Source organism: Pteronotus mesoamericanus, unplaced genomic scaffold (assembly GCF_021234165.1).
Source record: "Pteronotus mesoamericanus isolate MK-2021 breed Mesoamerican mustached bat unplaced genomic scaffold, CSHL_Meso_final contig_130, whole genome shotgun sequence".
Taxonomy (NCBI): Eukaryota; Metazoa; Chordata; class Mammalia; order Chiroptera; family Mormoopidae; genus Pteronotus; species Pteronotus mesoamericanus.
Window position 1 is genome coordinate 23,515,681 of NW_026555060.1, and position 27,586 is coordinate 23,543,266.

Consider the following 27,586-nt stretch of genomic DNA (forward strand, 5'->3'; position numbering starts at 1 on the left):
TAGCCAACACAATAGCCATCTGGTGTGAATGAATCAAAATCATACCTTTGGGGGGGGGGGTCACAGAGCCAAAAATATATTTTTTTTGGATACATTTTTGGTGTGCTGCAGAATTTTTGTAGTTTATGTGTGCCATGAGATGAAAAGGTTGAAAATGGCTGGATTAGGACCACCACCAGGGCTGCAGTGTGACGACTGGATGTGGGTGGGGAGGAGTAGAAACCCAATAGAAGCTCCTGCAGTTGTCCTACTAGAGGGCTTGGGTGTAAGTGCAACCTTGTTACAAAAGTATGGCCCCAATCCAGAAGCATCATCAGAACACTATCGGCTCATCCGAAACGCAAGACCTCAGGTCCCAGCCTAGACCTGCCTTTCGAATCTGCGTTTTAACACGATCCGGGACGATTCCTACGCCCACTGAGGTGCGAGAGAAGCTACGATCTTGACGGTGGTTTCAACCAGCTGCACACTACAACCACCTGGGGAGCTGTACAATTCCAGTGCCCAGGCCACGCCCCATGCCAATTAAATCAATCTGCGAGTGGGACCAGAAAGCAAATCCCGTCCAGAAACGCCCCCGATGTTCAGCCAACTTCGATAGCCTGGAATCAGAGTAACGTAGGAGGAAACAACAATGGTTAGTCGGCAGCCCAGATTGGTGTGGCTCAGTGGGTTGGGCGTTGGAACCACAAACTGAAAGGTAGGTAGCCTGTTCCGTTCCCCGTTGCGGGCCAGGTCCCCAGTTGGGGGCAAGAGGCAACCGATCTGTTTCCCTCTCTCCTTCCCCTCTCTCTAAAAATAAATAAATTAAATCTTTTTTAAAAATGGTTAGTCGCGCTCAGGTGGCTGAGAAACAGGCACGGAAGGACCACGCACCATATAGTCCGACTGTTTTGGACTTTGCAGTGTTCACGTAGTGCAATGTAAAACTAAAACGCGTGGGAAAGCCTGGCAGAGGTGTCCCTTGATTAGGCGATATACCAGCCAGGCAGAGGCAGGTGGCCGATAACCTAACCTGGGGCCGACTCTCCGGCCCTTGGATCCCGCCCAGTCCCCCCAACGAGGCCCTCCGCTCCGCGGCCTTTACTCCCTCCCGCACCCTCCCGCGCGCCTGCCTGTAACGCGGGGCGCAGGCGCGCTCGCCGCTGATGCCGGGGGTCGGCCTCCAGTGACGTCAGCACGCCTCGCGGGGTCCAGCCCCTCAGCCCGGCCCCCCACTCCCGCGCTGGCCAGCAGGGGCGGGGTGCCGGCCCGTTGCACTATCCCGTCTGACCGCGCCAGTTTGAATGAAAGCTCTTCAAGATGGCGGCGGCCGGGGCCGAGGCGCGAGTAGGTGAGGGCTAGAGAGCGGCGCCCCTCATTATCACCCGTTCTCCCGGCGAACTCCCCAGGCCCGGGAACCTTGCCGGGACGCGCGGGCGAGGCCGAGTGCTGCGCCGCCTCCCGCCCTGCTGACACCTGGGCCCCCAAATGCGCGCCGCGGGCTTCACCCTTTTCCCCGGCCCCTGACCCTTCTCGTGGCTTGGCCAGCTCGCTCCCCGGAGTTTCCCCCTGCGCCCCAGCTGGTGCGTCGGCCGCCGGGATCGGCCCCCTCCGTCCCACCGAGGTCCCTTGGGCCTCGCGGCCCCTCCTCGCCCGGTATTCGTGTGGAGGTATTCAGGCGGCCGCCGCGACTCCGGCTAATCCCCAGTGGGGTCGAGTTGCTGTGGGCGCGCGTGTGGCATGACTCTTTTGTGGTTGTTTGAGCGGGACATTTAGTGTTGGGGCTGGCGTTTTAGCTAGGTACCGGTGGTTTAAATGTGACCTCAGTATCAGAGGAAAGAAAGAAATTGGCGCTGAATTATGACTGCTGATAAAGGAAATGAAGTGAGAATACACCCTAATTCGATCTCACTAAGGAGATGAAACTCCACATCGGAGATTATCCCAGTAAGTGGGTATTTGAGGACGTATCCTCTAGCCTGGAATCATTTTTATATCCACCAGGAACTTGCATATTATTTGCGTAGACGCCAAAGAATTAGGTACTGAAGGTTTATGCATTCATGTGCGCCCTTTGAAAGACTGGAACTTGAATTGCATTCTAGAATTTGAAGGTGTTTTCCAGGACTATTCCTCCCCACATAGATTATCAAGTCTTTATCCCCCAAATGTTCTTCCACTTGAGATTACTGTGAACTATTGTGAGGTTTTTGTGGTGGAAATGAAATGTTTAATCTTGCAAATGAATTTTTTCCCTACATCATAGATAATAGAAATTGTTACCAATAGTGTTTTATGCACCCCCTTTTTTCTTTTTCTTTTTTCAACTCTCAGCAGCATTTCCATCGAGGGTTGTGTCTTGAATCTTCTTGTTACTTCAACTAGGTGAGAATGGTAGGAACAGCAGACAAATCACCTGGGGTAGATATCCTAAAGGAACCTCTTTTGCATGTGATCAACATAATGAGGTTAATTTTGCACAAAACATCCTGAAGTTTTTTTTAATGGAAAGGATTTAAGGGTTCATTTCTTTCCTACTGCTTTCTACCCCAAACCACCACTCCGAAGCAAGCAACCTCTTCCTCCCAATTTTTTTGGGGGGTGGGGGGAATTTCTTTTACCTTCTTGATCTAGAATTGAATCTTTGTAGGAAGGGGTGCGGGGTGGAAGCCCTGTTTCAGGGATTCTGACAATGAAATCCCTGTGTGCGTGGAGGGTGAAGAATGGATGTAGCAAGAGGAGCTGTGGTCTCTCTGAATTACCTCAAAACACAAAAGGTTATCGTAACTACCTTGGAGAGCTACCAAGTAAAGCCTGAGTTTACTGATAGATTTTGTTTGTTAACCCCAATTAACTCCAACTCTCACATTTTCTCAGTGAATCTGAAACCTAAAACAGTGAAAATCTCACTAAAGTCCTAATAGGTAACTGGCCTAGCAAAGGCTGGGGCAGAGGACCTTTGATCCTCTCTAGTGCTTACCATAACACTACCCATGAAACCAAGTTTATTGCAGATTTCTAAACAACCTATTTTATCAGCAGTATGGGAGCAGAAATTTGAGGGTAAAATCTGCTGCAGTACAATAAGATACTGGCTTACTGGAAGATTGATTATCAGTCTATCTGATTTTCTTCAAGCTTGGTATATGGGTCATGTAAATTGACTGTTTTGTAATTCTTGGTTTAAAAAAAATACAGGAAATGAGTATGACAAAACTCAATAAACTCTCCATTGTTTTATTATAACTGGGGATTACTCACCTTCATAATAATGACGTTGGCACATGGGCAAAATAAGTGGAGTTAAAATTTCATGCTACATTGCAAACTGCATGAGCATGTAACTATAGAACTATATTTCAGTTAAATTTCAGTTCTTATTATCCAACTAAGAGAAAAGGGGAAAAGTTCTTAAATTTTTAACAAATTACAAGATTCTTTTAAAATGTATATAAGATATTTCTAATAAGTATATCCTAGAAAGCTACATTTTATTAAATCAGCAATTGTGTTCCATGTAGACGATAATGGAAAAGTCAAAAACATTATCCCTTTTGACCCTTGCATCTATATGTAATCTTAAGAAAGCTAACAGACTCACTATGAAGCATTTTGTTCAGGTGGCTCAGTGAAATTAAGTGACATTAATTAAACACAGTAGCATAGGAGCCCATGAGAAAGTCCAAGAAGACCAATTTAACACAATAATTATTTAATGCTTAACTTTGTCTTGAAGACACCAAAATGTCTTCTTGTCATAAGAATTTTTAGTTCTGTGAAATTGCCAGTAGAAAGGTTGGGGATATAGAAGTGTTAAGTTTTTCCTTTTCCTTTTCTGATTTTATTCAGTAGCTATTTCATTAGTAAAGAGTTCTATTTTCTTATTGTAGCTTGGTGTGTGCCTTGCCTAGTTTCACTTGATACTCTTCAGGAATTATGTAGAAAAGAAAAGCTCACATGTAAATCGATTGGAATCACCAAAAGGAATCTAAACAATTATGAGGTGGAATACTTGTGTGACTACAAGGTAGTAAAGGTAAGGCAAATATCTAGCCCCTTAAAAGAGACTTAATCAGACTGCAGTGTTTCATATTTGTGTAAGATAAAAAGAACCTTAAAAGTAAGCAAAGCTCTTCTTAATGTTTAAGATTCTAAGCCATAATAATTTATATGTCCTGTCATCTATAATTGCCAAATAACATTGAGAGGATTTTCAAGCATAAAATGTTCTTGCATTAGAATATTTTAAGGTGCTTATATCGTTCTACATCCAACTCTTGATTATCTCCATATGCATTACCAGAGCAAATGTTTTATCTCAGATTGGCTTCTCCTGGGATTCATTTTGTTCCTAAATCATATTTCCCCACTATCACCTAAAATGAACTTAGAAATTCAAACCAATGTTAGTGTTACTGAATCTCCTCAAGAAGCATCACCATCTGTATTTCCTGCTATCATGTCAAGTGAGGTTCTGTGATGTAATAGGATGGCCTGGAGTTTAAAGTCATTTCTAGCCTTTGTTTAGTGCCTTAAGACTTCAGCAAAGTCATTGAACCTCTCTGAGACTTACCTTATTCCTATTCCTTTTAAAAATGGCAAAGCTGTTCTTCTAAGAAGCTTTTCATATCTAAACCTTACAATAAATTTTCAAGACATCTATGTAGACTACTCCCTCTCAAAGATCTCTGTTTTGGTCATTAGTCTTGTCATTTCAACCAGATAATCAGGAATCTTGTTTAATTCTTTGTTTTCCTTCATCAGATTCCATATCCATTCAGTCATTAAATCCAGTTCTTCCTTGGAAAAACATCCATCATTTTTGGTATCACTGCCTTCTTCACTCTGGGATTTTATAATCAAGCACTTCACCAACACTCTTTGCAAGAACCTTCATTTGACACCAAAGCAGCCCAGTCTACCTTCACAGTTCATAAACTCTGGCCTGAACAATCTAGCTGAATCATATAATCACACATATTGGCTCCATTAAAGCTTATTTGTATTCTCACAGCACTCAATTCTACTTGGTAAGCTTTTTATTTGCTTTCTCCTCCCCGCCCCCCCCCCACCCCACTTTCTTGTAAGCAGTTCTCCCAACCTTTTTTTTTTTTTTACTTGTCTGGACTTCTTATTCTGTTTCTAACCTTTCTCTATGCAGACCTCTTCTGTCAGTGAAAAATAGGATCCCTCAAATTACCTTCATACCAGTTATTTGTATCTTCACTTATTCATAGTTTCAGAGGTATCACCTTTTGTCTTTTTTGTTATCCATCCCTTTAGGACTTTGGCTAATCTGTGATGTCTTTTTGTATTAGGCTCTCTCCACTGATTTGTCTCAATTGGTAAACTTATTCCTGTGACTCTTTTTTATGACTGGCAATTTGCACATCGTAATCCCTTCCCCTTGATTTTCACTCACCTCCCAACCCCCCTAACATCTAGCACCCATCAATTTGTTCTCTGTATCTATGAGTTTGTTTCTGTTTTCTTTGTTAATTTACTTTATTTTTTATATGCCACATATAAATGAAATTGTATGGTGTTTATCTTTGTCTGACTTGCACTTAGCACAATATCCCGTAGGTCCAACAATGCTGTTGCAAACGGCAAAATTTCATTCTTTTTTATGGCTGAGTGATATCTATTACAGACACACACACCACATCTTTACCCATTTGTCTATTAAAGGACATATAGATTGCTTCCTTATTTTGACTGTTGTAAATAATGTTTCAGTGAACATAGGGATACATATAGCTTTTTGAGTCAGTGTTTTGGATTTTTCAGATAAATACCCAGAAGTAGAATTGCTGGGTTACATGGTAGTTCTATGTTTAATTTTCTGAGGAACCTCCATACAGTTTTCCATAGTGGCTGCAACAATTTATAATCTCACTAATACTGTATAAGGATTCCCTTTTTGCCACATCCTCACCAGGACTTGTTGTTTGTGGATTTATCGATGATAGCCATTTTGACAGATGTGAGGTGATATCTCATTGTGGTTTTAATTTGCATTTCTCTGATTATATATATATAGTGATGTTGAGCATCTTTCATATTGTCCTTTTTGGAGAAATATGTATTCAGGTCCTCTGCCCGTTAAATTATCGAATTTTTTTTCCTGGTGTTAAGTTGTATGAGTTCATTATATATTTTGGATATTACCTCTTATTGGATGTATCATTGGCAAATATCATGTTCTGTTCAATAGATTTTTTTTTAATTTTGTTTATGGTTTCCTTCACTGCGGAAACAATTTAATTCACTGTAGTCTAATTTGTTTATTTCGCCTTTTGTTTCCCTTGCCCAAAGAGACATAGCCAAAGAAATATCAATAAGAGTTCTGTGGTTTAGAGTCTTAAGTCTTTAACCCATGTTGTAGATGGCATATGAAAGTGATCCAGTTTTATTCTTTTGCATGTATCTATCAAGTTTTCCCAATGCCATTTATTGAAGAGATGGTTTTTCCTTTATATATTCTTACCACCTTTGTCATAGATTAATTGGCCATATAGACATGGGTTTATTTCTGGGCTCTCTTCTGTTCCATTGATTATTGTGTCTGTTTTTATGCCAATACCATGCTGTTTTGATTACTATATAGCCTTGTAATATAGTTTGTTATCAGGTAGTATGATGCCTCCAACTTTGGTGTTTTTTTTTCCCCCTCAAGATAGCTTTGGATATTTGGGGTCTTTTCTGGTTCCAAATAAATTTTAAGATAATTTGTACCAGTTCTGTGAAAAATGCCATTGGTATTTTCATAAGGATTACATTGAATATGTAAATTGCTTTGGGTAGTATGAACATTTAAAAAATGTTAATGTTGCTATACATTTGTATCTTCTTCAGTTTCTCCTTTCAGTGTCTTACAATTTTCCAAGTATAGTTCTTTTACCTCCTTGATTAAATTTATTCCTAGGTATTTTATTCTTTTTTCATGCCATTGTAAAAGGCACTGTTTTCTTAATTTCTCTTTCAATAGTTCATTATTGGTATATAAAAATAAAACCTATATCTGAATGGTAATTTTGTGTCATGCTACTTTATTGAATTCATTTATTAGTTCTTACAGTGTTTTGGTGTATTCTTTATGGTTCTCTATGGTAGTATGTCATCGGCAAATAATGACATACATGTAAATTTTACCGAACAAAGATTTAATACCTATTCTTCTCAAACTCTTTCACAAAATTGAAGAGGAGGGAAGTCTTCCTGCCTCATTTTACGAGGCCAGTATTACCCTGATACCAAAACCAGACTAAGAAGTTACAAAAAAAAGAAAATTATAGGTCAATATCCCTGTTGAACATGGATGCAAATTCCCCGAGAAATAAGAGAAATCTCAAATAATCTAATAGTTTCCAATTCAGGTGTATTTTATTTCTTGTCTGATTGCTGTGGCTAGGACCCCCGATAGTATATTGAATGGACATTCTTGTCTTGTTCCTGATGTTAAAAAGCTTTCACCTTTTTACCATCAAGTATAATGTTAGCAGTGGGTTTGTCATATAGGGCCTTTATACTGTTGAGTATGTTCCCTCTATTCCCTCTTTGTTGAGAGTTTTTATTATAAATGGATGTTGGATTTTGTCAAATGCTTTTTCTGCATCTATTGATATTATATGACTTTTATACTTCATTTTGTTTATGTGGTATATCACGTTGATTTGCAGATATTGAACCAGCCTTGTATCCTGGGAATAAATCTCACATGATTGTGGTATGTGATCTTTTTAATGTATTGCTGAATTCAGTTTGCTAATTTTTTATTGAGGATTTTTGCATCTATGTCCAACAGGGATGTTCACCTATACTTTTCTTTGTCTTAGTCTGCTTTGGTATCAGGGTAATACTGGTCTCTTAAAATGAGGTAGGGAGCCTTCCCTTCTCTTCAGTTTTTTGTAATAATTTGAGAAAATAGGTATTAAATCTTCTTGGAATGTTTGGTAAAATTTGAGTGCTTGGCACCTGTGAAGCCATCTGGTCCAGGACTTTTGTTTGTTGGGAAGTTTTTGTTGGTGGTGGTGGTTATTTTGTTTCTTTTTGTTTTTTAACTACTGATTAGATTTCATTAGTAGTTATAAGTCTTTTCAGATTTTCTGTTTTCTTCCTGATTCAGCCTTGAAAGATTATATTTTTCTAGGAATTTATTTTTTCCAGGTTGTCCAATTTGTTGGCATGTAATTATTGGTAGTAGTTTCTTAAAATCTTTTGTATTTCTGTGGTGTCAGTTGGCATTTCTCTTTCATTTCCGATTTTATTTATTTTGGTCTTTTTTTTTTCTTTTTCCTTTTTTATTGATTCTAGAGAGGGGGGAAGGGAGGGAGAAGGAGAGGAAGAGAAACATTGATCCATTGCCTCTTGCATGTGCCCCAACTGGGACTATATCCACAGTCCAGGCATGTATCCTGATTGGGGTGGAACCTCCAACCTTTCAACGTGCAGGATGATGCTCAACCAACTGAGCTGCACTGGCTAGGACTCTCATTTTTCCTTGATGAGTCTGGTTAAAGGTTTGTCAATTTATTTTTTCAAAGAACCAGCTCTTGGTCTCATTGATATTTTGTCTGTTTGTACTCTGTTTTGTTTATTTCCACTCTAATCTTTATTATTTCCTTTCTTATATTAAATTTGAGCTTTGTTTGTTCTTTTTCTAGCTCCTTGATGTGTAAGGTTAAATTGTCTATTTGAGATTTTTCTTGTTTCTTGAGGTAGACCAGTATTGCTATGAATTTCTCTCTTACAGCTCCTTTGCTGTGTCCCACAGATTTTGGGTCATTGTGTATTCATTTTCATTTGTTTCAAGGTATCTTTTGACTTCTTCCTTGAACTCATTAACCCACTTATTGTTTGGTAGCGTGTTATTTAGCCTCCAAGTGTTTATGTTTTTCAGTGTGCTGCTTGTAATTGATTTCTAGTTTGATATCATTGGATTGAAGAAGATGCTTGAAATGGTAGAAATTTGTTTTGTAGCAGGTCGTTCCTAAATAATGTACCATGTGTGCTTTAAAAGAATATGTATTCTGTTGCTCTGGAGTGAAATGGTCTAAAAATACCATTTAAGTCCATCTAGTCTAATATCTCATTTAAGGCTACTGTTGATTTTCTATCTGAATGATCTAATCATTGATGTCAAGGGGTGTTAAAATTCCCTATTCTGACTGTAATAATGTTGATCTCTTCTTTATCCTCGTCAATATTTGCTGTATATATTTAGATGTTTATATGTTGTGTGCACAGATGTTTGCAAGAGTTACGTATCCTTTTTTTGGATTGATCCTTCATGTTTATGAAATGCCCTTTGTCGTTTGTGACATCCCTTGTTTTCAAGTCTACTTTGTCTGATGAAAGTATTGTTACTCCAGCGCTTTTTTTTTACTTCCATTTGCATAGCATGTCTTTTTCTATCCTTTTACTTTTAGTCTGTATTTCAATCTGAAGTGGGTCTCTGATAGCATATATATATAAATTTTGTTTTTCAATCTGTTCAGTCAGCCTGTGTCTTTTGATTGGAGCATTTAGTCTATTTACATTTAAAATAATTATTGATAAACATGTACTTATTGTTATTTTGTTTTCCAGTTGCTTCTGTAGTTCTCTTTTACTTTATAATTCTCTTACTCTCTTCTCTTGTATATTGATGGCTTTTTATAGTGTGTTTGGGTTCCTTTCTCTTTATTTGTTGTATGTCTCTTATAGATTTTTGGGTTTTGGTTACCATATGCTTCATATATACCAAGCTAAGTTTATGGCATTCTATTTTAACTTGATGGTCATTTAAGTTTGAACACATTCTAAAATCACTACAATTTTTACTCACACCTTCCACATTTAATTTTTTCTCATTATTTTGTACTTTGGTGTGTGTTTGTTATAATCACACAGGATCTTCCTCCTTTTGCCTTTTGACCTTATACTAGCTTTATAGTTTGTTGAGCTACTACTTTTATTAAGTGTTTGCCTTTGTAATGTAGAGTGTTTTCCTTTTCTACATTTTATTTGTATTTTTGATCTTTCCTTTTCTACTGCAGTAAGTCCCTTTAACATTTCCTATAATACTGGTTTAGTGGCGATGGATACCTTTAGCATTTTTCTCTCTGGGAAACTATCATTCCTTCAATTCTAAATGATAGCCTTGCTGGGTAAAGTAATCTGGGTTGTAGATCTTTGCTTTTCATCACTTTGAATATTTCATGACTCTTCCTTCTGGCCTGCAAAGTTCCTGTTGAAAATCAGCTGATGGATGGGATTCCCTTTGTACTTAACTGTTTTTCTCTAGCTACCTTTTAAAATTCTCTCCTTGTCCTTAACCATTGGCATTTTAATTATGATGTGTCTTGGTGTGGGCCTCTTTGGGCTCATTGTGTTTGGGACTATGTGCTTGCTGAACTTGTGTGCCTTTCCTTCACCGTTTTAGGAAGGTTTCCAGTCATTTCTTTAAATAGATTCTCAATCCATTGCTCACTCTTCTCCTTTTGGTACTTCTGAGTTGCAAATGTTGATATGCTTGATGTTGTCCCAGAGATCCCTTAAACTATCCTTATTGTTTTATTTTTGCTGTTTCGATTGGGTGTTTTCTGCTACCTTGTCTTACAGTTCAGTTTTAATCCTCCTCTTCATCTAATCTGTTTGATTGCCCTGAGGTATCTTTATTTCAGTTATTGTATTCTTCATTTCTGACTTTTTTTTTATAGTTTCTATCTCTTTGATGTGTCTCTCACTGAGTTCGTCTATTTTCCTAAGTTCATTCAGCATTCTTACAAACCATGTTTTTGAACTCTGTGTCTGATAGATTGCTTGTCTCCATTTTGGTGAATTCATTTTTGGAGTTTTGTCATATTCTTTCACCTGGGACATGTTTTTATTCCTCCTCAGTTTGTCTAACTCCCTGTGTTTGTTTTTTAATTAAGTAGATCTGCTATGTCTCCAACTTTCAGCAAAGTGGCCTTATGTAGTCGGTATCCTGTGAGGCCCAGCAGTGCAGTCTCCTTGTTCACCTGAGCTCGGTGCTCCAGGCATATCCCTAGGGTGTGTTTTGTGTGCCCCCTGTTGTAGTTGAACCTTGACTGCTGTTGGCACCTTAGAGGGCAGGATTGACCCTAAGCCTGACTGCATACAAGGGATGGCCATGACCACAGCAGATGAGCTGTTAGGTAGGAGCTCATGCCACAGAGTGGGTGCCAGCTGAATCTGCCCTTCAGGTTTTTCGTTTTTGGAGCTGATTGGGTGGTGCTCTGGTGTGGTATAAAACCAGCCACCAGATATGTTGGTTTTGGAGGCTCTTGGGATGAGCTCCAGTGCAGGCCATGTTCAACCTCCCTTTGTACCATCCTGGGGCTGCCTGGTGGGAAGTACAAAGTGATGTGCAGTTGGTAGCCTTCTGTGCTGGGCTCCTGCGAGAGGCTATGCTGTAAATCAAGGCCAGCTGCCATTAGCGCTATGCCTGTGCTTGGAACTCTCATGGGCACCACAATGGGAACTAAGGCCAGCCAGCGCTTGTGCCAGGTTTGTGGCCACTTATTTGAAGCTAAATTCCAGGCCAACACTCGCCATAATTTATACCAGGCTTTGGGCCACCTGATGAGAGTCACAATGTGAGTTGAGACTAGTCACTTCTTTTGCCAGGCTTGGGACCACTTAGCATGAGGTATGGGGCACACTGCAGACTGCCCCTGCTTATTACAGGTTTGTGGACCTTTGACAGGTTTCAGGAAAGTCCACAGCATGAGCCAAGGCAGGTCGCTTATGTGGAAAAGCCACTGAAAGTTGCCCAGCCTGGCGCTTGGGTCAGGTAGGGTCTCAGGGAATCACCAGGGCAGGGCCAATGGAGAGCTCAGATTTGGTGCCCACTGGCATCTGCCACCTGGGTGGGTGGAGGACTCAACAAAGGAGGAGTGTCGCCTGTCAGTGCCTCTTTCCCCAGAGAGGGCAGCCCCAACCTCTGCCCCTCCAGCCCTCACCCTGAAGCTAGTCAATTCGGTTCCTCCACAAATGTCCCTGGCGCTTTTAGAGCTGCCACTTCCACTGGAACTCAAAGCGAGTAAGTTTGTGAGCGAGTGAACTTAGAGTCTGTGTGTTGGCCCCTCAAGAACACCTCTGTCTTCCACAGCCTGCCATTTCACTAGATGCAATCCCCATTGGTTTTTATAGCCAGAAGTTATGGTGGCTTTACTTCCAGTCACTGGTGCCCTGGCCTGGGGAGCCTAGTCTGGCTCCTCCCTTGTAAATACCTATAGCCGAGATGTTTCTCCTGATTCCTCATTGCTATACCATCGGTATGGGACCAGCTTGTTCTGCATCCCCACCCCTCTTATCAGTCTTGTCATGGCTGTTTCTTTCTATCCTTAGTTATAGGACTTTCATTCAGCTAGTCTTCAGGTGGTTCTCAGTGATGGTTGTTTTATAATTTAGTTGTAATTTTGATGCAGTCATGGGAGGAGGCAAGCTCAGCATTTACCTACTCTGCCATCTTGACTGGCAGTTTAAATTATTTAATCTATAGCCACATCTCTCTCTCTCTCTCTCTCTCCCCCTCTCCTCTCACTGTGTGTGTGTGTCATATTCAGGCAGGTGAAAGATCTTATGACCCTGTCTTTGTGTTTTCCCCTCTATTTATATAGTTAATAAAAAATACTGTCTCAAGGCCATATTCCTCAAGGACAGACTCATTACAGCTATTTCTAAAAAACAGCTCTAGTTGCAGTATGGCCTTGCATAAACGTTTTCATGGTTCTCTATTGTCTAACACTTTAAGCTGAGACTCTTTGGACTGAGGTTCTTTATCATCTGGCCCCTAACTACCTTTCCAGCTTCATGTCTTTCTATCCACATTGAAATACTTGTAAATTCTTTCATTAGGCTAAGATTTACCAACCAGCTACCATTAAGCTAGGTGCTCTTCTAAGCATTCATTGGAAGCATAGCTTAAGAACAGGCATGGCTTATAGTCAGATTCCTTCAACAGTCCTGCACCTTTGTGCATGCCCTTCTGTGTTTCTCATCCAGTTCCCTCTTTGGAATACTATTGTTTCCCTTCTCAAAATCTTACTTGACCTGCAAGGTCTAGCTGAAAGGTTACTACTTCTTATAGAGCTTTCTTCCCTGTCACACCTCCAGTAAAATTAATTTAATTGCTTTATGTTCAGGACTTAGAAAGCACTGGTCTTGTCATTTTTCTAGAACTTGTCACATTTTATAGCTTTGTTTTGTAATTTCTCTACTAAATTGCCAGCCATTTAAGGACCAGGACTATGTCTTACTGTAGTCCCTAGTACATAATGGGTATTTAGTTTGTGGTAAATGAATTCAATTGGCTTTTGCTTCAGTGATTTCTCTTGTCCTCACGATCACTATCAGACTTGACCATAGCTTGATACTTATATTATAGTAGCAATCTATTGACTGGTATCTTCTGTTTCTTCTTTCTATATAGTCTCATTCAATAAACATTTTTCTTCTGTGTGTCAGGTAGTACAAAAGGCACTGGGAAAGTAAAGATTAATAAGAAACTGTCCCTCAGTTTAAGGAACTCATAGCCTACTAAGAAAGACTGACAAGTAAATCATCCTTTGCAATATAGTACAGTAAGTGCAGACATTATTACAAGGTCTGTGGGAGGTACACAAAGGCCAGGTCACAGGAAACTTCCCAGAAGAGGTGATATCCAACAGAGAATGAGCAGACAAGTATAAGTTATACTTGTCTATAATTAATAAATTATAATTTATTACAGCTTTAATATAGAGAATAGAGTGCGATATGAGAGTGGGAGAAAATGAAAGGTTAATGAAGGAATTTCCAGCCATTCTAAGCAATGGGCATCACTTGAAAGATTCTAAAAAGAGTGGCATGATCAAATATATAATTCACAGAATTTTCTCTAAGCAGTGAGCAGAGTAGATGGGCAGGAAAGGGACTGACACACACACACACTGCGTACACAGCCTGAAAAGCTGTTGCAGTAATCCAGGCGAGAAATGATGGTGCTTACAGTAACGCAGTAACAATGAAAATGAAGAGAAGTAGGTGAATTTTTTTGTTTTTAGTTATCAAGGATGTGAAATTTGTAACTCTGTTGTATAGGGTCGAGGGTTAGGTGGGAACCTGGCAATGAGGGTTCCACATCTAGAAAAACATAGATTTCTGACTTGCAGTAGTCCAGATAATAATACTGTTCACCAAAACTCAGGGATATAGGAGGATTAGGATAGGAGGACTAGCTTGGGTTTGTAGAAGAAGAATGAGAAGGTTGAGAACATTTAAATGAGATGGCAAGTAGTGTGTTGGAAATACGGTTCTAATCAAGAGTGAGAACCAACTGGAGACATAGATCTTGAAATAACTGGCAAAAAGATAACAAAGGAAGTGCAAGGGATAGATACAGTTAGCTGCTCCTTAAGTCAACAGATATCTATGGGCCATGTACCACATCATATGCTAGGCACTAGAGATCTCAGCAATGAATGACACAGAGGTATGGTCCCTGATATCATGGAGTTTCGTTTTAGTGACTGTAGAAAAATCTTAAATATCATTGTACAATGTACTTAATTAACATTGAGGTAAGTGCTAATGTAACAGAAGGATCTAACTTATCCTGCAGAGACTAGACAGGTGCCCATTAGAAACTGATGTTTAAACTTAATGCCAAAGAATGAAAAGACACAGAAGGGTCTTGAGGCAGAAGAGAACCTGACTTCTTCAAGGAACAGAAAATGTGAGTGGACCATAGTAAGAGGGACTGAAATGAGACAGGAAGGATAAGCAGGACCCAGATATGCAATTCCTTATAGGCAAAGAAGAGAATTTTGGACATTATCTCAGAGGAGTAGGGAAACATTTAGTAGTTTTGAGCAGGTGAATGGCATGATAAAATGGATGTGTTGAAATACTATTCTGCCTGTTGTGCCATTCAGATTGATAGTTGATAGTAGTAAGAGGCTATTACAGTAATCCAAGCAAAGAAAATGTGAGAAGAGAACAAAGACTAAGGAATAGTTAGGGAGAGGTCACCAGAAGAACTGTCAAAGACTGAGACAAACTGGTGGTAAGAAAGGTAGGAAGAAAACTGGAACAGTAAATCATGGAAGCCTAAAAAAGAGATAATATCAGCAAAACAGAGAAGTGACCCTGTAGGTCAAAGAATTGTAAAGTACCCATTGGGCTGAAAAAATGGAAGGGCTGTTGGTGCCCCGAGAGCAGTTCCATTGGCATGGGTAGAAGAAACCAAAATAGAATGAATTAAAGAATACATTGGAGATAAGAGATTTAAATAGTATGGACAACTCTTTCAAGATTTCCAGTTTTGAAGAAAGGGAGGAAGGGTGATATAAGGTGTAAGGGTTTTATGAATTTAAATTTTTTATTTAAAAAAATCTGAGTAGGTAATATATGCATGTCAGTTTAAAAACTGAAAGTTAGAGAAGGTGATATACAAAAAGAAATATTCTACCCCTGTAATTGCAGTCTCCAGTCTCCCAACTTTCAGTAATTTATTGTATCTTTTATAGATTCTTACATGTTTAAGCATTTATATTGCAAAGGAGGCTTAGTTTAAATTTGCTTTTTATTTTCATTTTTTAAAAGATTTTATTAATTTTATTTTTAGAGGGAGAGGAAGGGAAGGAGAAAGAGAGGGAAAGAAACATCTATCAGTTGCCTCTTGCACACCTCCAACTGGGGACCTGGCCGGCAACCCAGGTGTGTGCTTTTGACAAGGAATGGAACCAGCGACCTTTTGGTTCGCAGGCCAGGACTCAATCCACTGAGCCACACCAACCAGGGCTAATTTTGCCTTTTAAAATTGAGGGAGGTTTAAACGTTAGTGAGACAGAGAGAGGGAGAAGCTGAAGAGACAGGAGAGAAGGGATAATTGATGGAGAAAGTACATCTCTTCTGTTGTATCTGCATTCACCTTCTCTAGTTACATGTCCATGGAAGAGTGGAAATTAAGGGAATTTATGCCTGGTGGTTTCTATTTTCTCTCTGCATTAGGAACAAAGTTCATGTGCTACTAAAAATAATAGGATAGTGGGATGGGTCCTTGACCAAACAGTGGAAGAGGTCTGAAATAGCCAACTTAGGAAATGGAAAGAATTCTAACCGGGAAAACAACAGGGTTGTTACTATCAATGAATTTATATTGGGTTCCAGTTAACTTAAAGGATGTAAATTGAGATAGTCAAGCTCAGTGCTCTGTGATTTTTTTTCCCCATGCCATTTTCTTGCCATGTCACTACTCCATACAGAAAAATTTCTGACAAAACTACGGGTACTCTGGTCATCAGTGAAAAACCAGAACCCCCATGCATATTGGTAGGTCTTCTTCCTTAGTAAGCAAATATTAAGAGATAAATTGCCTTCTTAAAGTATCTAGGAAATTCTGAGTCTTTAGAACCACCACTATACCACATGGTACTTAGTTACAGAATACTCCACATTTAACAATAGATTAATATTCATTCCTAAAAAGGCTAATTGCACTCAGAATGGTTTGTTAAGAACTGGAATAACATAGAACTCATTAGACTAAGATTCAAATTTTAAAGATTAGGAAAAGAGAGCTACAAGAAAGGACTATTTCACAGTCATGTTGCTCATTTGTGTCAGTCTTGGGCCTCTAACCAGGTCTCACAACTCCTACTCTCGGGCAGTTACTAGCATGAAAATCCAGTGACTTTTCATTGACCGTTAAAATCGTCAAACTGTCTTCCCATGGAACAGTGGTGTTTTCATAATCAGATTCTGGCTGTTCTACCACTAATATTGCATATGGTGATTATTTAAGAACTTGCAGAAAACAATTAGGTAATGAGAGGATAGATTTTTGTTGTTTTCTGTCCTCCCATAAAGATATCTTTTTAAAGTTTTTGTGCTTGCTACAACTTACTGCTATAGACGGAAGATTTCAGAACAAATATTGAAAACCACTATCTCCAGGTTAAGTTTAACAGCTTGTATTTTAAGGATTCCTATAATTATTGTTGTAACTTTTATCTTGCATACAAGTTGGTAGTCATTTTTGTTAGATATTCAGAAATATTTAGTGAAAGCCTAGGCAATTGTGCTTGGTTCTGGGGCTACAAAGAATAAGATTCCATTTCTTTCTAAAAATGGCTTACAGTTTATGTTAGAAATAGGAACACAGGGAGTTGGCAGTGATCAGTTCTCCTTGAGCAAGAGAAGCAGGAAAGATTTCACTGAAGAGATGATGTTTGAACTGAATTTTATAGATGAGTACATTTTTCTACACATAAAATATGAGACCAAAATAAGCAAGTGCTCATTAAGCAAATGGAAGAGGCTATTCCAATGAGAGAACTTGGTGGACGAAGCAACAGTAGGGTATGAAAAGGCCTGTTATGAATTCCCCACTTAATAGCAGTTCATTGTGGCCAGAGGAGTATGAATGGGGCCATAATGGAAGATTGTGGCAGAGAGAAATCAGGGGCCCGATCAAGAATGGTCCTTATTAGGAAGTATGAACTTAATTCTTTAGGCAGTGGGAAAGCCATTAAAATGCTGAAGCGAGAAAATAACAAAATGACTGCTTGGAACAATGGGTTTTTATTATTAATGAAAAAACTACACTTTAATAAAGAAGGGTAGATTGGACTTATGGTCAGTCTGGAGTCAGGGAAACCAGTTAGGAAATTAATAATCCAGGCAAGAATTGAAGGCCTGAAATAACTATAGGTAATAGAGATGGACAGGAACAAGTATCTAAAGACATTTGATAATGGATTGGATTGAAGAGGAGAAAGAATCGAGATTGACCTCCTGGTTTGTAACTTGTGTGAGTAGGCAGATAGATAAGATTCCTCTTGATGGGAAACACAGAACACAAAGAATCTGTTTGGGAAGGACTGTGATGAGTCCCATGTAGTTAGTTTGATTTATGAACCTGTTAGACATCCAGTAGTAGGCTATAGGGTATGTTGGGTTGAACATAAAATTTTGGGAGTCATCACCATATAACTAAAACCACTGAAGTGATGAGGTTGCCCAGAGAAAGCATTTAGAGCAGGAATTCTTAACTTGGAACCCAAATATCCTGAAATTACCCAAAATACTACATATGTGACTTTTGTTAAGGAAAAGCCCATAGTTTTCTTCAGATTCTCAGAAGGGGTAAACATTTGTTTAGTGTGCAAAAGGGCCAAGGACAGAGCCCTTAGTACTGTATCTGCATAGATTTTAAGTGATGGGCAGGGATATGGTCTTAGCAAAGAAGGTGGAAAATGAACAAGAGTATGGAGAGAATTGCAATAGCAAAGCCCAAGGAGGTATGTCAAGACAGATGAGGACTGAAGAGTCATTGGCCTGGCAATTAGAAGATTGGTAAAATGATTCCTGACACACAGTATGGAATTAAATGCATTTGTATTTAATCAAGCTCCCCTCAGAAATGCCATGATTTCTAAGGATTATAATAGTAAACATTGGCTTATAATAAAAGTTCACATGCCTTAGTCAAGTGTCCAAGGCTATCTTAAATTTGTTCTTGCCTTGCCATTACAGTTTTTAAAAAGATTGTTTGTTTGTTTGTTTTTAGAGAGAGGGGAAGGGAGGAGAAAGAAGGAGAGAAACATCAATATGTAATCAAAAAAGAAACATCCATCAGTTGTCTCTCACATGGCCCCAAACCAGGAACCTGGTCCACAGACTAGACATTCCCTTACTGGGAATGGCATCAGTGACCTTTCAATTTGCAGAGCAATGCCCAACCCACTGAGCCACACCAGTCAGGGTGCCATTAGTTTTATCTCTCACTTAAATATCTGAACTTCAAAGCTAACCAACCCATCTCTTCATGTTTTCTGGATATTTCATGCAAATCTTAGCTTCATGAAGGCTTTTGCTCATGTGTTGAAGCCTTCCTGCCCTGTCCCCTGCCTTACAAATCCTATCAGTCTTTCACAATGAAGTTTGTTCTACTTCCTCTGTATCCTGATTGACCTGAATTAATTCCCCTCTTAATAGTCTAGTGGTATTTATTGTATTACTTGTGTTTGCTGTTAAAATTGTACTAGTTTGCATTGTTACTTATTTTACCTATTACTACCTTCTTTTTCCAATGAAATTTTACTCCTAAAGGCTAGTATTACTTTACATTTCATCACACCCTCTAGTGACTGAATTTTCACATACTTATTATTAATACTAAAATATTTTAATGAATTTACACTAAGGAAAAGATAGTGGGGGAAAAACGTCTTTAAGAAAAAAATTTGTATGATGCATTCCAAATTATACAGGAGTAATTTATGGATCATCATTATGACTGTATTCCATTTCTATGGGTAATCAAGAGTTGATTGTATATCAGAATGAATAAGGTACTGATATAATATATGAGTCTTATAAACTTTTGGGCTTTTATTTGGAATTTAGGGGATTGAATCAATTGAATTTATTAAGTCAAACTTTTTTTCTGTTATTTTTCAAAATAGAAATATCTTTTTTTGGATTTTAAAAATAAAATATGCATATAAAAAAGTCTACAAAGTAGAAATTACTTATTACTAACATTTCTATATTATTTTGCCAAAGATACTCATGTTTTGTAAGCATCTTTATCATCCATAAATTAAGTAAGTAACAATATGGTTAAATAAAACTTAGTCACTAAAAATGCAAGTAGCATTATTTTGAAAGCAAATTTCAGTGGTATGGTATTTTTAGTTTTGCTGAATGATAAATTTAGTTTAATCATATGACTTAAAGCCAACGTTTCTGTTTCTTTCATTGTTTGCTGGCAACTTCTGGCATAACCCAGAGCTGCAGTAGAAAAAACTGTAACAGGGAAAAAAAGATGAGCAAGATTGCATTGCCTTATTCTGGAATCAGAAAAATGAAAAACTTTTATAATTAAGGGGAATAGATGTTAGATACTGCCAAGTGTATCTCATTGTTGTTGAGCAGGTATCTGCTAACAACAATCCCAAATTTTAGTAGTTACATGACAGAAGGGAGAAATCCCTGTTACATCTTAGTGAGCCGAAAGGACTAAAAAATGTATGTGTCTGGGCTTGTTTTGTTTTGGGGAAATCACAATATAGACTTCTGTGGAAGTACAGTTTTTGTGCATATCCTCACACCATAATTTAACCACTTTTTTAAAACAGAAAGCATATTGACTATTTTTATAACGAAGCAAGTTTTGTTTTTTTTTTAATTCACAAGCATTACTGTTTGTTGAAGAGAAATGCATAAAACGTTGAGATGAAGACAGTGTACAGAAAGTAAGCCCTCACTATCTAGGTGACTTCTTCAAAGCCGCCTCAGTGCTCCTCAGCCCAATTCATGTCTCCTTACCGTGTCTGATACTACATTTCCTAGACTTTCCAGGTCATTTGGCATTATCCAATTATGAATCATAAAACAGCTGTCATGGTCCTCCTTACTTTATAATAAAAACTTTATTTAAAATTTCAGGGTAAAGTAAATGTGTCCAGGGTAAATTAAGTTTGTATCAGTATCTGTGAATTAAAATAACTAAAAATTATAGAATGCAGTTTAATCACTTTTTATATATTAGAAGGTATTTTACCCAAGGGCACATGATGTATGTTGGTTATTCCAGAGGACAAAAAAAAAAAATTGAGAGACTTTGCTTCAGAAGTTTTTTGACTATACACACTTGCCTACCTTTTTAAAGAGAAACTTAACATGGCATTGCCTGACTTGAAGGGAAGAAAGCATAGTAAAGTCACTGGGGTAGGAAAGCAAGATTGTAGGTACCACAGTGGTCAACAGTAGAATGAGGGATAAGTCAAAATATTTTGATTGTTGGTGGTTTGAATGCCTACTACCTAATCCAGTCATGATTTAGTCTAAATAAGGTAAGAATTCTCTGGAAGCATGCTGTCTGATACAAGTATACTACGGCCTACATATGTATAATTTAAAATTTTCTAGTAACCACTCTAAACAAACTAACAGGAAGGAAGCAGGTATAATTGTCTTCAATAATCTATTTCTTCTAATCTAGTAAATCCAAAATACTTCAATGTGTAATCAGTATTTTTAAAAAGTGTGTATTACACTTAAGCAAATCTCAATTTGGACTAGCCACATTTCAGGTACTCAATAGCTAGATATGGAGAATGACTGTATTAGACAATGTATCTCTAGAATATCTAGGCTTTATGTGCCCATGATGTTGAAAAATAAAACTACCCTTGTATCTAGTATAAAATATTAAGTTACAGACCTTAAGCAGGGTGTCCAACCCACAGCCTGCAGGCTGCACGCAGCCCAGGATGGCTATGCGCACTGCATGCGGCCCAACACATAATTGTAAAGTTACTTAAAACCTTTTTTTCTTTTCTTCTTTTTTCTTTTATTTATTTATTTATTTATTTATTTTTGGCAAATCAGTTTTTGTTAATGTTTGTGTATTCAGCATGTGGCCCAGAAATGGCAAAAGGTTGGACACACCTGCTAAAAGATATCTACATCTGTGGTGGCCAAGTAAGCCTCTAACCTAGGGTAGTTTTGGGACTGGCCATTTGCATGATCAAGAAAAATACTTTTTTATTTAGTCGCTGTTTGGTAAAATATTCATGAATTTCAGTACTTTTTTCTGTAGGTGCAATTCTTTTGCCTGTGGTCAGGCATATTCTGCCACATCTAAATTCTATAAATATTTTATGGAAAATAAATAAGTTTTATTTTTATGGTTTGTACATCAATTGCTAGAAATTTGTGACTGTATATTCTGAACTTTATTTAGAAAAACGATAATGAATACCTTACTCTTTATAATATTAAATTATTTTAAATAATTGGGACTGTCATATCTGATTTGCATTTTCTTTTGTATTTTAAGGATATGGAATATTATCTTGTAAAATGGAAAGGATGGCCAGATTCTACAAATACTTGGGAACCTTTGCAAAATCTCAAGTGCCCCTTACTACTTCAGCAGTTCTCTAATGACAAGCATAATTATTTATCTCGGGTAAAGAAAGGCAGAGCAGTAACTCTAAACAATAACAAAGCTTTGAAACCTGCCATTGCTGAATACATTGTAAAGAAGGCTAAACAAAGGATAGCTCTTCAGAGATGGCAAGATGAACTCAACAGAAGAAAAAATCATAAAGGAATGATTTTTGTTGAAAATACTGTTGACTTAGAGGGCCCACCTTCAGACTTCTACTACATTAATGAATACAAACCCACTCCTGGAATCAGCTTAGTAAATGAAGCTACCTTTGGTTGTTCATGCACAGATTGCTTCTTGGAGAAATGTTGTCCTGCTGAAGCTGGAGTTCTTTTGGCTTATAATAAAAACCAACAAATTAAAATCCCACCCGGTACTCCCATTTATGAATGCAACTCAAGATGTCAATGTGGACCTGATTGTCCCAATAGGATTGTACAAAAAGGCACACAGTATTCACTTTGCATCTTTCGAACTAGCAATGGCTGTGGCTGGGGTGTAAAAACCCTTGTGAAGATTAAAAGAATGAGTTTTGTCATGGAATATGTTGGAGAGGTATGTTCAACTTATGTAGCAAATAATGTGCGTGAAAGGTTCATGCTTTTGAAAAGTTAACCTATTTACTTTAGTAACAAATATTTGGTAAATTTTGATATTATCCTTTGCAAATATGCAGAAATTTCAGGTTTAAGAGAAGGGTCCACTAGCATAGTTAGAAATATAAACTTGAATATAAACAAAAATATATATATTGACAAATGAAATAGACACAGTCATCTTTCAAGGAAAACCCATTTATAGTCAGTGGAACTGGCATTTGTAAATTTTAAAATAACAACTATTTTTGCACAGAATTCCTGAGAAGAAAACTTTTACATTGTAATTTACATCATTCATTTGACCAAATGTTGGGTTAAGTGTAATTGCCAAAACTCAATTTTGTCTCAACTTGAAAACTACTGTATAGTAGGCCAGTGTTTTATGAGCAAGAAGTGTTACAGGATAAACATAGAAGCACTTATTATATCTATAAGAAAATCCAAACTCTTTGTAACTCAGCTACAAAGACCTTCCTACATTGCCAAACAAAAATTTTAAATATATATGTATGTATATAAAAGTAGTATTTACCATGTGCCACATACTATTCTAAGCACCTTATGTATTAACACATTAATGTTCTCAGTTCTGAGGTAGTGGTATTATCTCCATTGTTATAGGCATGGGAACCGAGGCACAGAAACTAAGCACCTTACCCAAGGTCACACAGTAGTAAAGAAGTGCCAGGATTCAAAACCAAGGTTCCAAAATCAGTGCACTTCACCACGCACCACACTTCCTCAAATTGAAGGGTGGGTTAAACTGTGACTAGAAAAACATGAGTGTGACTGTGAATCTGGGGCTGTCATATCTGACATTTTAAATGTTGTTTGAATTGGACCACCTAATTTAGAGACTAAACTGGATCCCTATATTGAGCCTCATATTTTTAGACAATGGCAGATTATTATAAATCACTATTTAGGATACTAGATCTTAGTACAATTATTCTCTCTTTTGGCTTAATGAATGCAGCAGCTAAATTTGATTGACACCGTAAATGACTTTAGACATTTTGATTTCTTAAGATGATCATGTGGTAAAGCTTTGTTGTTTAGTGCATAACTGTAGGTGATAGTTTTTAGCTGCCAAATTTCATGGAAACAACCTATTCTATAAAACAAAACTTTCTATATATTTGACCACAAATTTAACATACCTTCTCTCCTATATTTGTAATAAATTTTCATTTGTAACGGATTAGTTATAGGGAAAAAATATCCCTTTAGAGCATATATACTTGTAAACTTAGTCCTCTATATTCTGTTATATACTACAAATAACTATAGTTTTGTAGCTTTTTGAACATCTCAATAAATTAGAATGAAAGTAGTACATGGTTTCAACTTGTTACTTGTTGAGTTTTCCTAATTCCCATTTAAACAGTCAGAATTGCTTTGCACCATCATTTCTCCCTTTGTTCTCCTAGCTTTTCTAGAGTTATTTGTATGAATATGTGCTTCTTTTTACACATCTGTAGGTATGAATGTTAATTAATTTCCTTATGGATGAGAGTTTCTTCAGTTCAGCAATAGCTATAGAATATACTATAGTTTTTTCTTTTTAGGTAATCACAAGTGAAGAAGCTGAGAGACGGGGGCAGTTGTATGACAACAAAGGAATCACATACCTCTTTGATCTGGACTATGAATCTGATGAATTCACAGTGGATGCAGCTCGATATGGAAATGTGTCTCATTTTGTGAATCACAGTGTAAGAAATACTTGAAGTATAGACAGGACTGATTAACTTAGTTCTGTGTTTAATGCTTTTCCATAGTTGAGAATATAATATCTTTGAACCACAGACTCTTAATATTTCCAGAGTATTTTAGTACAAAGACATCTGCTGTTAAGTCATGACTACTGCTGTGTTAGGAAAATTCAAAAGGCAAATACTATGCATTTTGCAAGTCTTTACTTATGTTACTTCATTTAAACTTTTCAACAACTTCATAAGATAGGTATTAGCCTCATAGAGGAGGAAATTAATGAGCAGGGGAGTTAAGAAGTAGAAAATAGGAAGTTTTAAGGAGCACACAATTATATAGGTTTTTTATGGAAGTTAACACAGCTAAATTTTAGGATATATAACTAAGATAGCTGTAGTCTCTTAAAATGTAAACATGTTAACATTTTCATAAGATTTAAGAATTTGTAGAGTATTGAAGTATTTAGGGCTATTTTTCTGAATTACAGGCTAGTATTTTTTTTTTCTTGTTAAAGATTTTATTTATTTTTAGAGAGAGGGGAAAGGAGGGAGAAAGAGAGGAAGAGAAACGTCAATATCTGAAAGAGACATTGGTCAGTGGCCTCTCACACAACCCCAGCTGGGGACCTGGTCTGCAACCCAGGCATGTGCCCTGACTGGGGATCAAACCAGTGACTGGTTTGCAGGCCAGCACTCAATCCACTGAGCCACACCAGTCAGGGCAGTATTCTTTTTTTAAAAGATTTTATTTATTTTTAGAAAAGGGAAGGGAGAGAGAAAGGGAGAGAAACATTGACCGGTTGCCTCTTATACACACCCCAACTGGGGACTGAACCTGCAACCTAGGCATGTGCCCTGACTGGGAATCAAGTCAGCAACCATTCACTTTGCAGGGCCACACCCCACCAACTGAGCCACACCAGTCAGGGCTAAATTATAAATTAGTGTTCTTAATTTGTGTTAGAAAACAGCTTAGAATACAGCAGAAACTTTAACCCCAGAATCTTAGACTCCGAAAACTATATCCAAAAATAAGGGATGTTAATAGTTATTGGGCACGTGTTGCATGCCAGGTAGATGACATAGTATTAGTCTTGTGAGATTGGTATTATCTCCATTTTATAGATTACAATGAAATGTATCTCAAGGAATTAAGTTATATAGCTGACTATATAAGGAGGGTAGACTATGTTAAACTTTGGTAGATTTTATACCAAGAAACTAATTTATGATTAGTAGTGAAATGCCAGAGACCGTCTGCCTCCCTTGTTAGTTTTCTCATTTACTTAAAACTTTTACTTTAATTTTGTTCTTAATAATAAATTTCAGGTACTCTTAAAATGTATTCTATTCAAGGACAATTAAACACTTACTTTGGTCTCTTAGTATTATTCACTGATCTTCTTACAGAATTTAGTGTAGAGTTCTCAAAATATCAAACAATTCCAACAAGAGTGTAAGCAGTGAAACCCTATGCAATATGAAGTTTGAGTTCTACAGTGCTAACTTGATTTTTTAAATGCAGGTGGTTTAATTAAGTATGCCTTCCTGAGATATTAACAGGTAAACTGATAATGTTACCTGGGATTTGCAGTAACATTCTCCAGATAAGTCAGGGACAGATAAAACAACATTGGCAAAAATGTTAACAACTGTTGAAGTTGTATAGTGGATACATGTGGACTTACATTATTTTTTCTAGTTTTATGTATGTATGAAGTATTCTGTAAGTGAAAACAGTATTTTTAAATGTGCATGTCTCAGATACCGCTAAATAATCAACTTAATTTCCATTACATTTTCAAAACAAATCCTCTGAGCAATTGAAAATTTTATATGGCATGTAGAAGAGCTCAGTCACGTCATTTTTACTTAACTAGGTTCTAACGTTTTCTTTTTAGTGTGACCCAAATCTTCAGGTGTTCAATGTTTTCATTGATAACCTCGATACTCGTCTTCCCCGGATAGCATTATTTTCCACAAGAACCATAAATGCTGGAGAAGAGCTCACTTTTGATTATCAAATGAAAGGTATGGTTTTCAAGTTTAGTTCCACTGGTGTTAAGTTGTTTTAGTATGAAGAATCTATTCAAGAATGAGAAAAGACCTTAGATCATCTGAACCAAACTATGTATTAAAGATGAAAAAAATGAGGCTATAAGAGTATCTTTTTACTCAAGGTCTCAAAGCTAATCTGACAGCTAAAACTGGAATCCAGTTCTCCCTGACGTTGAGCTAAAGTAATGTCATTTCTTTTATGTCACAGTTGCCATCTGCTTTTTTTCAGCACTTCCATTATGGAAGCTTATTTATTTGATAACATCTTTTCTCAACACTGCTTGTATTTAAAAAATTGTAAGCCTACATTTCTGAATCTTTACTAAGAGGTGGGTATTCAAAATATTTTAAATGTGACTTAAATCACACATGATCTTACTCCATTCCTACTTGACTTTGACTTTTAAAAAGAACATTTAGTTTTATTTGCTTTATTGTGATACTATAAGCATTTTCTTTCTATTGTTTTTCTAAGCATGATGCCTTTTACATGTTGTAACTACTTGATTTTGCTTTATGGCTCTTAAATAATGTATGAAACAAATGATTGTGTACTGGATTTTCCCAGTAACTTTCATCAATATAGAAATGCATTCTCTTAACTATGGGCTAATCGCATATACCTTACCTCTTACTAGCCCACACCATTCTTTCAAGGCAGTTCATAATGATTTGTCTCTGAACATTCATATTTAACAGTATTTAAATCTGATATAAAATTTGAAACCCATTCTTAATTGTCTTAACTCTCTTTCTGCTGTATTTCTTTTTCTACATATTCAGGTTCTGGAGATATATCTTCAGATTCTATTGACTACAGCCCAGCCAAAAAGAGAGTCAGAACTGTGTGCAAATGTGGAGCTGTGACTTGCAGAGGTTACCTCAACTGAATTTTCAGGAAATAGAGCTGAGGATAATTATAGTTTTGTTTTTCTAAAAACATTTTTAAAATAAATATTTGGGACCCATTTCACACTATGAAGATTATACTCTATGTTAATTTACAATTCCTGTTTCAAACCATTGGCCAAAATGCATTTACTGATGCTTATGAAGAGAGAAACACAGGGTCACATAGACCAATTCGAAATATACCTAATTAGTGGTTAGATATCAAACAAGCAAGGAAAACCAGTACAGGCCAGCATATACATACTTAAGAATTCTTGTGTGAATAGAGAAATGCCTCCTTCAGTGTTTTAAGTGTTAAACTGATAATGTCACAGTCAATAAGATCAAACACTCAACTTGCCATACACCTTGAATTTAGAAAAATAGTT

The 27,586-nt window shown here is 37.4% G+C and overlaps 1 protein-coding gene across 1 annotated transcript; it reads left to right on the forward strand.

The window, feature by feature from the left end:
- The first annotated feature begins 1,251 nt into the window (after positions 1-1,251).
- Positions 1,252-27,196, forward strand: SUV39H2 (SUV39H2 histone lysine methyltransferase). Its single transcript, XM_054593338.1, has 5 exons — positions 1,252-1,333; positions 21,824-22,492; positions 24,105-24,251; positions 26,150-26,279; positions 27,090-27,196. The coding sequence occupies exons 2-5, from the start codon at positions 21,827-21,829 to the stop codon at positions 27,194-27,196; spliced, it is 1,050 nt and encodes a 349-aa protein (XP_054449313.1). The 5' UTR covers positions 1,252-1,333; positions 21,824-21,826.
- Positions 27,197-27,586: the final 390 nt, after the last annotated feature.